The 14,492-nt window shown below is 34.3% G+C and overlaps 1 protein-coding gene across 1 annotated transcript in view; it reads right to left on the bottom strand.

The window, feature by feature from the left end:
- The window catches only part of PTEN (phosphatase and tensin homolog), a 90,186-nt gene that overhangs the window by 24,803 nt on the left and 50,891 nt on the right, over nt 1–14,492 (bottom strand). The window contains exons 3-5 of the mRNA XM_007470299.1: nt 13,135–13,179; nt 6,654–6,697; nt 4,586–4,824 (exon numbers count right to left, since the gene is read on the bottom strand). Coding sequence (XP_007470361.1) covers nt 4,586–4,824; nt 6,654–6,697; nt 13,135–13,179 — 328 coding nt within the window. The remainder of the gene's footprint in view (nt 1–4,585; nt 4,825–6,653; nt 6,698–13,134; nt 13,180–14,492) is intronic.

Raw genomic sequence — 14,492 nt, 5'->3', positions numbered from 1 at the left:
GGCCCACCTGCTTCGCAGCATGTGGGATCTTCCCAGACCGGGGCACCAACCTGTGTCCCCTGCATCGGCAGGCGGACTCTCAACCATTACGCCACCAGGGAAGCCCTAAAAATATATTATATATATTATTATTTCACTAGTACTCTTACCATTAGGTAAACATGTGATTTATTTGAAAATTTGTAAGACAAATTCCAAAGATTTAAAGGAAGCCTGCAGCATTATATTTTTAACACCAACAAACTCAAGCTATCCTTATTCTACTTAATCAGGGGTCTTTACTGCTCCAGAATCTATTTTTAAATATAAACTGAAGAGCCTTGTCAAAAGAGGCCAATTTCATCATCATTATGTGACCTTTCAGGAGAGCTTGACTCTGTGCAGAGATTAATTCTGAAGAGCTTCAAAACTCTTTTACAATTCCAGGATTTATGGACTTGATATTATAGAAAGAAGTTCACCAGTGTGTCAGGGGATTCAAATTTTACTCTGAATACCGTCATTAATTGTTTGGATAATCCTGTTCAAAGCACTTCATCTTTCTGGGCCTCAGTTTTATCATCTATAAAATAAGAAATACTCCTGCAAAAAAAAAAAAAAAAAAAAAAACCTCATAATCTTATGACTTTTATCTACTCTGTCTCGCTTTCTAATGCTGTTTCAACCTATAATGGAAACAACACCGTTTAGTAAAATACAGCTTTGTCAACAGCATCTGCCCATAAATGTCTTTTTGCCTTTTAAAATATACACAAGGATAAAGGTAGGAGCACATTAGGATACTCCTTTAGAGCCTGTGAATAATTCATCCAAAAAATAGTCTAGTTATATTAATTAATCATGAGCTAATAAAATAAGCACAGCAGATCTTAATGATTTACTTTGACTTCAAGATGCTAAAGTGATCAATTTTGGCCAAATTACATAACTCTGAGTTTTAATGTCATGTAACAGCTAAACATAATTTTACTGAGTACATCCTTAGTAGTATATACAGAACTCCATTTTCTATTAACCCATCACCTTTCACTTGGGTGAGATTCTAACCTATAAGAGGACAGAGAATATGCTGTGCCTGGAACAGCTCTGCTGATGATGTAGCTACTATTATTCTACCACATGACACTACAGGCTTTGCATTTTATTTTCATAAATACTTCTCTTGCTATCTTTTCACTCTGGCCCCTGTTTCACAACAGTATCCCATGGGGCTTGCCATTTCATCAAATCTCCTCTCCTCTCCTCCACAGAGAAACAGAACTGACAATTGTATTACCAGATTGTGATGACTACAATATCTTGCCATTGAAAATTAAAATATGGCCTCATTTTTCATTATGTAGACATCTCTTGAATCTAACTTAAACAGAAAACAGAGAAAATAAAATACAATAAAGTTTAAGTATCCTTAGGTTTTACTTTTTCCTTGAACACGATGGGACGGAATATCCCAAGTGCTTCTTATATGGCTAGTTCTCACTATCAGAAGCATTCAGCCAACTATCCTGAAGAAGCACCCACGTCAGACAGAGTATATATTCACATATGCGGGGGTGGGGGGGTATAAGAGAGTAAGAGGGAGGGAAGTGTGACGGGGGTGGGAGATGTGTGTAAGAACACATGAGAGCACAGCTTAGTTACAAAGGCTGGACCATTACAAATACCTTATTTGCCCCCCAACTCAAAATCCTTGATTAAAGTAACCTACAAGGATACTGTAATGCCAGACAAACAAAAAAGTCACAGAGTGAACATGGTGAAGGCAAATATCTTAGAAATGGTCAAACATACTTGTAGTTTGCAACAGAAAAGTAAGACTGCTGTAGTATCTCTATCAGTTTTATCCATTCCAAAAAAACAGACATTTTTTTCTAAAACTATGAAGCAGGTCATGAAAGGACTGGAGATACCACTTCTCTTCAGCATATGAAATCTCAGTTTAGCCAGCTACTAGTTTTCATCAAATACATGCATGTTGACACAAACAATAATTCCTATTTTGGAGTCCTTTTTGGAAACTTCAGCAGACAGTAACATTTTCAAAACGGTGAAGTTCCTCTGCCCAAAAAAAGTCCCCTGAAGAAATCTCAGTATTCTGTAGACAGAGTACACCTTAATGCCTGGCAAAACATCTGGTTTTGCTGCTTTGGTAAAGACAGAAGTTCTACAAGTCACTGTGACTCCATGCTTTGTTCACCAGTATGCACTGGTGTGTAAGACTCTACCATGAATCCCAAGAGAAAGCTTAGCTATTGTTGTAAAAGTATTCTATGACTTCATGAGAGCCAAGTCTTGAATCACAGACTGTGCAAGAGGATTTGTCATGAAAAAATCTACTGTTGTGAAAGTTGTCAAATTCAGGAAAGCCAAGACTTTCAATCAAGGACTTAGGTTTTGTCAAGAAGTGGGAGCAACTATGCAATTCTTTGCTACACATAAGTTCACTTGCTTTAGGAAGACAAATTCTATAGCTAGAATTTTACCTGCATAAAATACCAACTCATTAACACAGTTTAACTCTTCAATATTAAAACTAAAATGTGGAGTCATAATTTTTTCCTTCAAACACAGCATTATGCCAGAATCTTGCCAAAAAATGATCTCAATAACTAGAAGGCAAAGAAAATGATGCAACATGAATTAATCTGAAGAGTCTTATAAGAATTCTTATTTCTTGACACAAGCCTACTTTCATCTGGCAAAAAAAAAAAAAAAAATCTACAGAGTCCATTTGTTCTTTCATTCTTTCATGAGATGGGGAAACAAAGTCAAAACTAATTAGATATCAAAAATGACATAAAAGTTGCCAAGTCAAAGACAATGGCATAGTTTCAATGTGTTATTTAAAAGCTAAATAATAGCAGCCCTTTCATGAAAATTTACTACTGAGCAGAACTAAAGCTTAATTTTGGTTAATCTGTACCACTCGGATTTATTCAGCAGTCTCAAGTAGTGGCCACTGCCTGGCATAAAAAAAGAAAATGAGACATCATTCTTAAAGTATTTTTTACATTCTTTGTTAAAAAAAAAAAAATTTTCAGTGCAATTAAATACTATAAGCAAAATTGTATGCTCATGTACATGATGCATATTTTTTGTGGGAGAATAGTTAGAGTTTTCATCATATTTTTAAAAGGTATATAACATAAACAGTTTAAGAGCCCCTAACTTAAAGCTAGTTCTGGCTCCACATTACACAACTTTTCTGTTTTTATTTTAAATTCTTTTTACCTGATTTCTTTTTGATTACCAAAATGTCTGCTGCTCATCAACCCTGTTTTAAATTTCTAGCACTGCTCCTGTGACTGTATTTTAATTTGACCCATCTCTCTAGGTTTTCTTCTCATTCAGTCTCTTTTCCCTGTGCTGCCCTATATTTATTCACTTAAGCACAGAAAAATTTACCTTCTATATTTTTAATCAGTAAAAGCAATTGTCTCCCTCTAAATGAAGAAAGGATGAACCAAAGAAAACATCTCAGTCCTCTGCTCTGAAATTCATTCTAGTGCTATCATCCCGGGGTGCACACAGTATACAGAAATGTATGGCAAGTTATTATAATCAACACTCACCAAAATCATGCATTAACAATAAGATTCAATTTTGCAAACTGTCACCAATAAACAGTGCTTTGGCATCCTTAGATATAATTCAAAAATGTAACAGCGACGAGTAAAACAAGAAATGAGGAAGGAGTAAAGGAACCAGGAATCAATGCCATTATCCAGCTGAAAATGATGGCTATGATCACTTATGTTTCTGTTTTGAAGTTAAATTAAAAAGAAATTAGCTTAAACTGTAAGAGAACCTTCCTCATTGTGAAAATTATTAAAACTAGAATAAATTTTTCATATAAAATTAGGATGTCTTCCTCAGTAGAGGTCTCTAAATGAGTTTTTCCATCTATCTGAAGTAGTTTGTTTTTTTTTCTTTCTTGGAGACAGAAATGTACAAAGTCCATTTGTAAGAAATGTAAACATGTTTTGCCATACTTAGTATCCAAAGAAATAAATCCCTTGAAAATCACTGTAAAAAATTCTCCCAAGAGTTCATTTTTTGCTTTCAAATGTACTACACAAATTAAATTTGTCAATGATTTTCAGCATAGTCTTTAGTCTTCTGAATAAGAGAAGAACCTTTGACTAATCTTAATTATAACCACATTTATGAATATTCAAATCAAAGAATAATCTCTATGTATTTTAAAAGTAAAGATCACACTTTACTAGGTAATGGCATCCAAATTATTATCCAAAGACATTTTATTTTCAAGCAAGCTTCAGGAGTATCAAGCTTACTTTTGATCAATGTGCTGCTTTTTTAAATGCTTTGTAAAGATTTCATGATACCAAATATGCAATCCAGTTAATGGGTAAGATTTGTTAGCACGACATGAAAATGCTAGAATGAACAGAAAAATTGAATGAATCTGTCATTTGCTCATGTGAAAGTTAAGGTAGTATACTGATTTAAATGTTTAGAGGAAAGAAAATAAGGGTTAACAACTATCTTTTTAAAAATTTATTTTCCAATAAATTCTCAGATCTAGGAAGAATAAAGGAAAAAAACATCAAATATAACTTACCTTTTTGTCTCTGGTCCTTACTTCCCCATAGAAATCTAGGGCCTCTTGTGCCTTTAAAAACTTGCCCCGATGTAACAAATATGCGCAAATCATTACACCAGTTCGTCCCTTTCCAGCTTTACAGTGAATTGCTGCTACATGATTGTCATCTTCACTTAGCCATTGGTCAAGATCTTCACAAAAGGGTTTGATAAGTTCTAGCTGTGGTGGATTATGGTCTTCGAAAGGATACTGTGCAACTGTGGTAAAAAGATAACCTCAAATAAGAAAAAAATCTCTCCTGAATTGCTTATTAAAAGTAGGTTAACTTTAGAAATGTTGCATATAAACTTAACAGAGTTCTTAAAGAAAAACTGAACTCCAGAGAAAAATAATTTATTGTCTCATAATTTTCTAATTTTTGAATAGAAAATAGTCTCTCAACTCAAATTTATCCATTAGACAGGGAAACCAGGTATTATTTTCCTCACTTTATGAAGGAGGAAACTTTGCAATAGAGTAGCAAAGAAGTATCAGAGGTCACAACATATCAGAGGTGGAGGTAAACTCAAAATTAAATGTCACAGGAGCCTCTTATCAGGGCTCTGAATACATTTTCTAACAAAAGGAATTGTAACACTTATAATATTGCATAATCACAAAACAAATATTCCAAAGAAAGTACAGATCACTAACAAATCAACAATGGAAAAGACTGCATTTTACACTTCATATAATAAAAACGTCAAACATGTTATTTTAAAGATGGTCTTGCAAATGTTAGTGTTGTATACACATGACTTTAAAGACATTTACAAAAGAAATTGAGGAAAAAAAAGCCCCAAGCTATAAAATGTATACAATTGTAGTAAAGTTTATCAAACGAAGTTTCAGGTCTTTTCACATGAGTTATAAGAACTCAAAACTTCTCTGTTCCCTACAGTTAGAGTTGAGGTTTTTAAAAAATTTTTTCTAGAAATAGGACTTTAAATATATCACTACTAAATTTTATCTTATTGGTTCCACTCTATTAAGATTCTTAAAAATGCCCACTAACATTCAATGTACTTAACTTCTGTGTTACCTAAATATGTGAAAAGTATGTCCTTTATATCTTCAACCAACTCATACATAATGGGGTACAAGATACACTCAATTAAGCCTTTGGTGTGACAGAACAGCTCTTCAAGTAGACAATGACTACCATTACAGGAATCATCAGGACAGCTTTTACTTAGTCATCTGCCCAGCTGTACCATCATTCCATCTTCATTTCCCCAGTGGCATACAAAAACATCCAGAAAAACCTGTTAAAGCTAGATAAACCTCGAGTAAAACACTCTTTGACCAATAAGCAGTAGCCTAAATCCACTAAAAATGAAACATTCTTAGTAAATCTATCCTGGCTCTCACAGCCATTAGCACTTCTGAATTCTCAAACCAACTGTTTGAAAGTCCATTCTAAATATTTAGGAGGGATCAATGGCAAACATATCAATCTGTCAAGGCACCCACTTTCTCTTTTTGACTATCACGGCAGCATCTTGCCAAGCTTTTCAACTCTTCAGGTCTCTCATGGTTCAAAGGGTTCCACAAATACAAATGAAAGTTTCTGTGGGCTCTGAGATAGAATTTACTACACCTGGAGAAGAACACATTTAAATCAACTCCTGCTCTCATCTATCAGGCTCCTCTTATCCATATTTCATTATACCCTTTTCCACCACGCAGGTCATGTTCCTCGAGAGGAGTTAAGTTGTTCTTCTTTCTCCCTGTAATCTCTTACTGTTACACCAAATGCATCAAACTGTAGGAATAACCCTCTCTTTATTTTACTGTCGGTCTAGGAATTTCTCCTAATTCTCGGTCTATTCTACAATTTAGTCTTCCTAGTACTACTGGCAGGTTTATATGATTCTTGTTTCCAAAAACACAATAGCAAAATTAAATTTATTTTTCAAATTTTCTAAGACCATCTTTAAGATAAATATATCACTTAATAATTGAAATTATTCATTATTGGTATGACAGTAAGATTTAGACTGTTGGCTTCAAGTTATCAAACATAATACAGTGTATTTATGCTTACCTCTGCAGTTAAATTTGGCGGTATCATAATGTCTTTCAGCACATCTAAAAGAAAAGTTTAAATGTGATATAAAATTATCTTTTGCACTTGAGAAAAAAAAGTATATTAGTAACAAACATTTTCTGAACCTTTATAATGTACCAAGCATTATATTAAATGTCTTACATTAACTATTGCTTTTAATCTTAAGACTCCTGTGAAGTAGGTACTGTTATTATCCACATTTTACAATTAAGGAAATCAAGGCTGAAAATGTTAAGTATATACAATCAGAGTTTATACGCTTGCTTACAAAACTTATAATGCCACTAATATACAACATTGCAAATTCATCTGCATCTACACCTTCACATTCCCTTTGTGAAAATTATATATGCTAATGGTCTTTATTTTTGATTTCACAAGATATGTGTAAACAACTAACTAGCTTCTGTTTTATCTTTGCCTTATAATTGAGCATATACAGTTTTCTCAAACTATTACTATAAAAGATGTATGTTAAAAACAGTAAAATTATAAGGGCAAAGGAAAAGTAAAGAAAAACTGAATGATGCTAATCTACTCAGACACAACACTTACTACATCTTTTAACCAGATCTTTCTCTCTTTAGAGAAGTCAAAGGTCATCTTTTTCAATAATCTCTCAGGTTATAAGTTTTAATTAAAGTCTGAGAGAAATGAAAGACTAGTAAGTAAAATCAATATAGAATAGAAAAAAGTAATGTTGACTTAGCATTACTTACAGCATGCTAAAATTTGTCTTTTTAATAGTAGTCACATTTGTTATCATGCACTGGCTGACTCATGATTAATAGGCCATGTTTATAAACATTAATAGGCTCAGAAAGGGATTCCATATACATTAGCTTGTGGTCAGCAGTATTCTGGTACCTTCAACTACTAACCAAACCAGATATTTTAAAAATTATTTAAAATAAAAACTTAGCATTTTAAAACAAATAAAGGTCCATAGACTCTGAATCTACCATTCCAAAATCCCCAAATTTTGAAGCATCTGAAACTTTCTCTTAACTGTATGGCAAACTCAATTGCAGCAGATCTGAGTTTATGAGAATGTGTACTCCTTAATTAATAGGAATACACTGACAGCAAAGAGTGAAACATTTTATTCTAGGTACTGTTCCAAACCCCACTGGAGTGTTATGCAATACAAAATATATGCTTCCATGTTACCTTTCTAAAAACTGAAAAATTCTGAATGCTGAAACACAACTAGCCCAAAGAATTTCACATAAGTGGTTATGGACCTGTGTTTTACATTTAGAAATCCTGAAATATCTGTAGAGTTCATTTATTTTAAACAATTTTTAAACTCAAATCCACATCAAGGTTGGGAATTCCCTGGTGCTCTCACTGCCGAGGACCTGGGTTCAATCCCTGGTCAGGGAACTAAGGTCCAGCAAGCCAGGTGGTGTGGCAAAAAAAATAAAAAATAAAATTTAAAAAAATCCACATGAAGGTTGAACTAATTATAAGCAAACTGCAACCCACTAATTTCTAACTGGTCAGACCTGAAACAAACCAGCTTCTCACAATATTGCTGAAAACAAAGCTTTTCCATTTTAGCATACTATAATTTAGTATATTGAGTTTTGCTAGAAAGAAAATTTATTTAACAATGACATATGCACATATACGTATCCTTGCTAAATAATTTCATACTCGCTTTTATTAAAAAAAAAAATGACAGGCAGGAAAAAGAGAACTGACCAAGAAAATAGTAACATTTTACACTTTCTTTGGTACAGGTTAAAGAGGAGTATGGTCAATAGAGAAGAATCCTTAATGGAATACTTTATAAGGAATCATGTAAAATAGGGCTTACGAGGTGAGGGGAGAGGTATATACCAGGAAACAATTCTAAGAAACTGGTCTCATGAGAGCACAACAAAAAATAAACATTTTGAGTTTCATACAGCTTCAGTTATCTAAAATTCCTGTACTTTTTTAGCAGCTCAAAATGTTTGGCTTGATAAACACTGCTGATAACTGCCTTCATACACTGATTCTCAAATATTATTAAGAGGAAAAAAATGGAGGGAAAGTGAAAATAATGAGCTACTAAATGTCTATTAGATGTGCATACCCTCACAATCATATAACAGTTAATACTGTCTCCATTTTATGTATGAGAAAGCTAAAATTTAGAAGAGCATTACAAAACTGGCCCCAAATCACGATATGTAAATGGAAGAGCCCAGCACCTCTGATTACAAAAGTCAAACTTTTTTCAGTATTGTTCCATACTCCACGCATAGTAAAAAATATAAAAGTTTAAAAAACAAAACAATAACAAATTTTAGTCAAAGTCAGCATTCCAACAAGAGCATTATTTGGCATCAAAGAACCAACAAACAGTGATAATGAAAACATGAAAAAATTGTGAAAATATCTACAGGTATGGATAGGGAGTATATGAAAACATATACTGCGCCTGGTAGTGATAAAAGTGATCTGGGGAGTGGTTGGTCGGGTAAGAAAGAAAAAAGACTCTCTTAATTAAAACCTTCTCTGATGGGGCTTCCCTAGTGGCACAGTGGTTGAGAGTCTGCCTGCCGATGCCGGGGACACGGGTTCGTGCCCCGGTCTGGAAAGATCCCACATGCCGCGGAGCGGTGGGGCCCGTGAGCCATGGCTGCTGAGCCTGTGCGTCCAGAGCCTGTGCTCCGCAACGGGAAGAAGACTTTCTTAATTAAAACCTTCTCTGATGGGGCTTCCCTGGTGATGCAGTGGTTAAGAACCCGTCTGCTAATGCAGGGGACACAGGTTCAATCCCTGGTCCAGGGAGATCCCACATGCTGTGGAGCAGCTAAGCCCAGGCACCACAACTACTGAGCCTGTGCTCTGGAGCCCACGAGCCACAACTACTGAGCTTGTGCGCCACAACTGCTGAAGCCCTCATGCCTGTTGCCGTGCACCGCAACGAAGAGTAGCCCCTGCTCGCCGCAACTAGAGAAAGCCCACGCACAGCAACGAAGACCCAACGCAGCCAAAAATAAATAAATTTTTAAAAATTTAAAAAAACAAAACACAAACTTTCTCTGATAACTGCACACACACACACTCACACACAGAGTCCCTTGTAAATTTATGGTATACTAGTGATAAGACAAGTCTTTCAACAAAACAAAATTAAAGATACATGAATGGTAAATGGGATCTGACTAAGACAAGTGTATTTATACTTCCTTACAACTAGAACTCAAAAGATATCTTTTTTTAAATCATCACCTCATATTGGCTTATATAAGACAAAAGAAATAAAGATGCACTGAAAGAGAGCTTTTATGAAGCAGTAGACAGAAAGTGAAGAAAGGGATAAGATTAATAGGAAATGCTTCCAGAGAAATGAGATTCGTCGTAGAATCAGCTAGGCATGTAGGTCTCTTCTTTACTCTCTTCAATGGAGCTATCCCTATCTTACAAAATAAAACTTAATAGACAAAAATTAACAACAGCTGAAGGTTTACCACAAAATGATGCATAACTGTATGTCAAACAGAATATACCATGAAATATAGTCAACCTTTTAAAAATTAGTATCCAGTGAACATTTAACTTCCTCAAAGGCAAGAACTATAGTATGTCTTTATACCCTATCTCCCCCCTCCTCCCCTTACCCCCACCGGAAGACAGATTACAGAGGAACATACAAAAATGAAGTACACACACTTGCATAAAACGAACTGATTAATGTACTAAGTAATTCACCAAGTATACCTGAATTTGGTTAATGATATGAGGCTAATTTTGTCCTTTCTTAAAATAACTTACTGAATGCCTGATAATAGAGATATAAAGTTACAGCCAATTATTAGAAAGTCCACATTAAGAACTCTTCTTCACCCACATATGTCATAATTGCCATAAAAAGTTTAATATACTATTAAATACAGGTATGTCAAGTGCAAATATTTTAAGATCTTTCAATTTACATATGTTTGCAAAGACATACATCACATCTAATTAATATCCTAAAAATAAAAGAAACAAAATAGAAACATCTGCTACTTATCAGACTCACTTACCCAGAGCCAGAAATATAAACAGAGGTAGAAAAGTAAAGAAGACTGAAAAGTGACCATCAGAAATCAAAACATGCTACAACTTGGCAGTTGTAGAAACTTCTGAAGAAAGTAAAATTTGGGGTGATTAAAACAAACAAACAAACAAAAAAAACAGAAAGGGAATACTGGCATCAACAGTGGATGGTCTGCTACCTTATGTACCTGTGTGACCCTGTTCAACTCACTTAACTTCTCTAGGCCTCAGATTCCCCATCAGTAAAATGAGAAGGTTGGACTAAATGATCTCTTTCAGGTACTTTCCAGTCTATGATTCCATTAAATGGATGGGGGGATAAGGGAGTTAAAATATGTGCACCAGAAGCTACTCTCAACTAATAATGAGACAGCTCATTAACTTGGGGGTCCGATGTTTGGATATACAAAAACAAATAGGCAATCAACTCTCCAGGCTAGATACCAATGCCAACTTTAACCATAATAACACAAGTGACCCACAATACTGACAGTACAAACCTGAGTCCTAAATTCTAGAAGCAGGAAGCCATTGCATACAGGAATGAAAAGAATTTCCTTTCCTTTCTTTGGATATAATGTTAAACTCAAAGTTTTGAAATAAGGCAGAATCTGTCTTTAGTATCTTTCTATCTTTAGTAGAGAGTCTGGGACGCTCTACATGCCCAGTACTAAGAGTCTAAGCCTGAGGTGACTCATTTAGTGGACTCCAGCTTTTGACAGTTCATGTCCTGTTTGGCTTTTCTGTTTGGGTTTTTTTTTGAAACTCAACTTCTGAATCCAGTTGTTCAAAAACTACAAAACTTTGTGGTTTTTATTTTCCTCCACAGAAACACTCTGGCACCTGTAACAAGAGTTTTTGTAGGAGAGGTTAATCCAGAAAAGAGAAAGATACACGCACAGATCATTTGTTAAGTTGGGACCCACCTAAACTTAAGTTTCTACAGCACCTTTTACTTTCTTTCATCTTACTTATTACCACTACACTGTACACACAAACACACACACCATAATCTGACCATAATGGATTATCTGTCGTATTCTAGACAATATTATTGCCAACAAGCTTCTTACATGCCATTCTCTCTGCCTGCACTGCCATTTCCCCTCCTCCTAAGCCTCAGGTCAACCTCTATGATTCTTTTCACCCCAGCTCAAAACATGCCATTCTTTATGAAACCTTCCCTACGGGGTGCAATGCACTATTTTGACTGTTGTCTACACAGCTCTCTTCTATACAAGAGTTACCTCCTCTATAATACTTTGTCTACCTTTCACATTAGACTATAATTACCAGAGGAATGGAACTACATCTTATTCACCTCTGCACTAACAAAATGTTGTAGAATGTCTAACATGTAGCAAGCCCTCAATAAATGTTTGCTTCTTTGTTCATCTGAGGAAATTAGTGACAACTCACTAAGAGATACAATACTAGTGTCTACTTCACTCTCAGGTCTTCTGAAGCCTTATCAGAGTACAAAGATCACTAAATTAAAGATAAAAAAGCAACATCCCACAAGCCAATAAGGCACAGAGAATCTTTCATTTTTTTGGTGAATATCTGAAAGCCCACTGAATGCAGAAAAAAACCTTGTTCTTACATTTGATAAATAAACTCTACAGAAATTATAACAGTAAATTAGCATACATAACTTTAGATTAAAATTTTTTCCATTGCATAATTTATACATATCACATAGGAAAAATAAAAGCCAGGTAGAAACATAACACATTTTATGCACAATTTGTTTTTTTAATTAGAAAACAGTCAATATTTTGGGAAGGAAAAAATGGTCAAGAGCAAAAATGATAAGATATTTTCTTCACATTTTTCTTTCCTTCTTTTTTTTTCTATTTTACACCTCTACTCACAAAGTCAAAAGAAAAAATGAAAGGTTAAAGATAAGGTCAGCTAGCTGAATCAAGAGGCAATCCTTACATCCCTGCCCCAGACAAGAGAAACCACCCAATTCAACAATTTTAGTTAACTTATTTATTTTATATACAGTTAGAGAATATGCTACTAGCTTTTTCAATCAATTGACCTAGAGACACAGAATAAAATTATGTCTACTCTAGAAGCATCCCTCCATGGAAGATGGCATTAATGCTTTAGCAGAAGCTCTGTGTGAATTACACTTCAAGTTACCACATGGTTATGGGCCCAAAGATGGGCTAGATGCCAAGTCATTTAAAGCAGATCAAGTAACATGAATCTGTGCCAACATTGTTTTACCTCATCACTACACTTTCTAAATGACCTAACAATGCTCTCAATCAGACTTCTTGAACTAATTGTTTTAGGAATACAATTCTGTTAAAATATATCTTTACCTCATTCTAACAAGGAAATAACTTTCACTCAATAGTTATTTTAGAAGATATTTGCAAGCATACAAACAAGAAAACATACTTACAGATTGTATATCTTGTAATGGTTTTTATGCTTTGAATCCAAAAACCTTAAAACAAAACAAACAAACAAAAAGCCACCATTAACAAAAATGAGCTAACATTTGAAATTACATTACTACTATTGAGAAAACCCAAAAGACAGATTCTGTTTTTCCTAATCTCAAATATCATTTAAGAAAAATAAACTCCAATAAATATTCTATCCATGGATTTAAACTAGTAATCAGGTCTTTCTTAAGTAATTATTACATTACACAGATTTATACAATCTGAAGTAAAGCCATAGCTCTTCATAAAATGAATATTTCATAATCTCTCTTCAGCCTAACATAATGAGATTGAGTATTAAGAAATAACTTCTTTAAAAAGCAGCATTAGCATTTAGCTCAAGTTTACCTAGCTTATACAGTTTTGTGAGAAATAGTCACATGCAATCAAGAAATCTTAAAAATAATCCTGGAAATTCAGCCATCATTTTCTTTCAAACTAAAAACTTTTGGTATTTGAAAGATGCAAGTAATAACTATTAGCTCTGTACAAAGTTTATTAAGTATTTTCACATATATATTCTCATTTGATGCTCACAAACATCTGAGAGGTAGGTATCAAAGAAATTACAGGACTTGCCCAAGGTCACACAGCGAATACGTCAAAATAATACGTCAAAAGACCAAAGACCTCTCCCCTCAACAATTAGTTAAGAAACTAAACAACAACAATTACAGCCAACACTTACTACATGCCAGGCACTATTTTAAATACTTTATGCATACAAATTTGTTTAATCCTGTAAGGTAGGTAATAGAGGGGTTAGAAAAGTATAAGGCTGAGGAAATAGAATAAATAGAAGAACAAATGGAAAACAGAAGATTTTAAAAGATCTCAAGTCTAGGAGATTCAAGATATGAATAGGCATCCCAGAGAAAACAACAGAAAACACAGGAGAAGAAATCCAAGATATAATTCAAGAAAAATACCCAAAACTGAAGGCCATGAATTTTCAAACTGAAAGGGTATAATGAGTATTCAGCAATATTAAAACAGACCCAAATAAAGGCATACATATCTCACTGAAATTTCTGAATGCTGAAGACATAAACATAAGATCCTAGCTGCATGAGAGGAAACATGTTTCATAAAATGAATCTGGAATCTGAATAACATCATCCTTTTTAATGGCAACACCAGCAGCTAGAAAACAACTGGGCAGAACCTTCTGACTTAAAATTATTCCCAGCCTAGAATTCCATACCAAGATAGACTATAAAACAAGTGTGAATATATATAATAAAGGCATTTTAAAATAAGCAAAGTCTCAAATAATTCTGCTTTCCACATATTCTCTCTCAGGAAGTTACTA

The sequence above is a fragment of the Lipotes vexillifer genome, unplaced genomic scaffold (genome assembly GCF_000442215.2).
Source record: "Lipotes vexillifer unplaced genomic scaffold, Lipotes_vexillifer_v1.1 scaffold690, whole genome shotgun sequence".
Classification (NCBI taxonomy): Eukaryota; Metazoa; Chordata; class Mammalia; order Artiodactyla; family Lipotidae; genus Lipotes; species Lipotes vexillifer.
The sequence above is the reverse complement of the archived record's forward strand: the minus strand, read 5'-3'. Positions and strand labels throughout refer to the sequence as shown.